General features: G+C 42.8%; 1 protein-coding gene across 1 annotated transcript in view; it reads right to left on the bottom strand.

Annotated features, from left to right (window-relative positions):
* The window catches only part of LOC101861899 (forkhead box protein B2), a 10,452-nt gene that overhangs the window by 6,008 nt on the left and 3,441 nt on the right, over positions 1-1,003 (bottom strand). The window contains exon 2 of the mRNA XM_005102192.3: positions 39-328. Within this exon, the coding sequence (XP_005102249.1) occupies positions 39-186 (148 nt within the window). The 5' untranslated portion in view covers positions 187-328. The remainder of the gene's footprint in view (positions 1-38; positions 329-1,003) is intronic.

Raw genomic sequence — 1,003 nt, 5'->3', positions numbered from 1 at the left:
CCCCCTCCCGTCCCCCTTAGACCCAGACCCAGACCTACCCGCGTGGTGTCCAGACATCGCCCCGTACATCCCTGGAGGCGCCACTCCTACAGGTGTACTGGTCAGCATACAGGCAGGAGATCCGTGCTGCCCCCGGGCCGGTAGATACTGCTCCCCAGAATGGCCGCCCTCCATGTTCATTATCATGGTGAGCAGCTAGGACCGTCGTCGACTCAGCTCTCTACCCCAGGGTCCCAGCAAAACTGCCACAAGCCACAGAGTACGATGTTGAGAGTGAGAGTGTGAGTGTGGGCGGAGAATGCTGCTGCTCATAACACGTCGAGTCTTTCTGGTGGGGGGGGAAAAAAAAAAAAAAAATATATATATAGTCAACACGTGAACGGCAGAGGTCAAAATAGCTTTGGTTAGATTATAATGGCGGCAAATTCGAAACATAAGAATTGTTGTTTTTGCATCCGTAATTATGATGTGGTAGTGGTACATTTTAAAACAAAATGTAGACTTTTTTAAAAGTAAGTGTTTTACGGTACTTGCAACACAATAAGGTCATATACGTGCCGAAGATTAGAGGTGTTACAAGAGAGTAACAAACATATAAAAGAAGGAGGTGAGGTAGAGATGATAGATTTTTTTTATAGGAAAGAAGGAGCAAACCACACCAAAGCACCCGCCAACCACCCACAACACGTGAACGGCAGAGGACAAAATAGCTTTTGTTAGATTATAATGGCGACACACTTTATAAAAAAAGACAAATTCGAAACATGAATAATTGTTTTTGCATCCGTAATATGTGGTGGTGATGGCGGTGGTACATTTTAAAACAAAATTTAGACTTTTGCTTTAGTAACTATAGATCTAGACTACATCAATTTTTCTAAGGGGGCATTTGTTGTAATATGAAGGGTATGTTTTGTTTTCAGTTTTTAGGTTATTTCTTCTTCTGGGTTGTTGGGTAGGTTTGTTGTTTTGTTTTGTTTTTGTTTGGGTTTTTTTTTTGGGG

This window comes from Aplysia californica, unplaced genomic scaffold, assembly GCF_000002075.1.
Source record: "Aplysia californica isolate F4 #8 unplaced genomic scaffold, AplCal3.0 scaffold00316, whole genome shotgun sequence".
Lineage (NCBI taxonomy): Eukaryota > Metazoa > Mollusca > Gastropoda > Aplysiida > Aplysiidae > Aplysia > Aplysia californica.
This window is presented reverse-complemented; position numbering and strand designations above follow the sequence as displayed.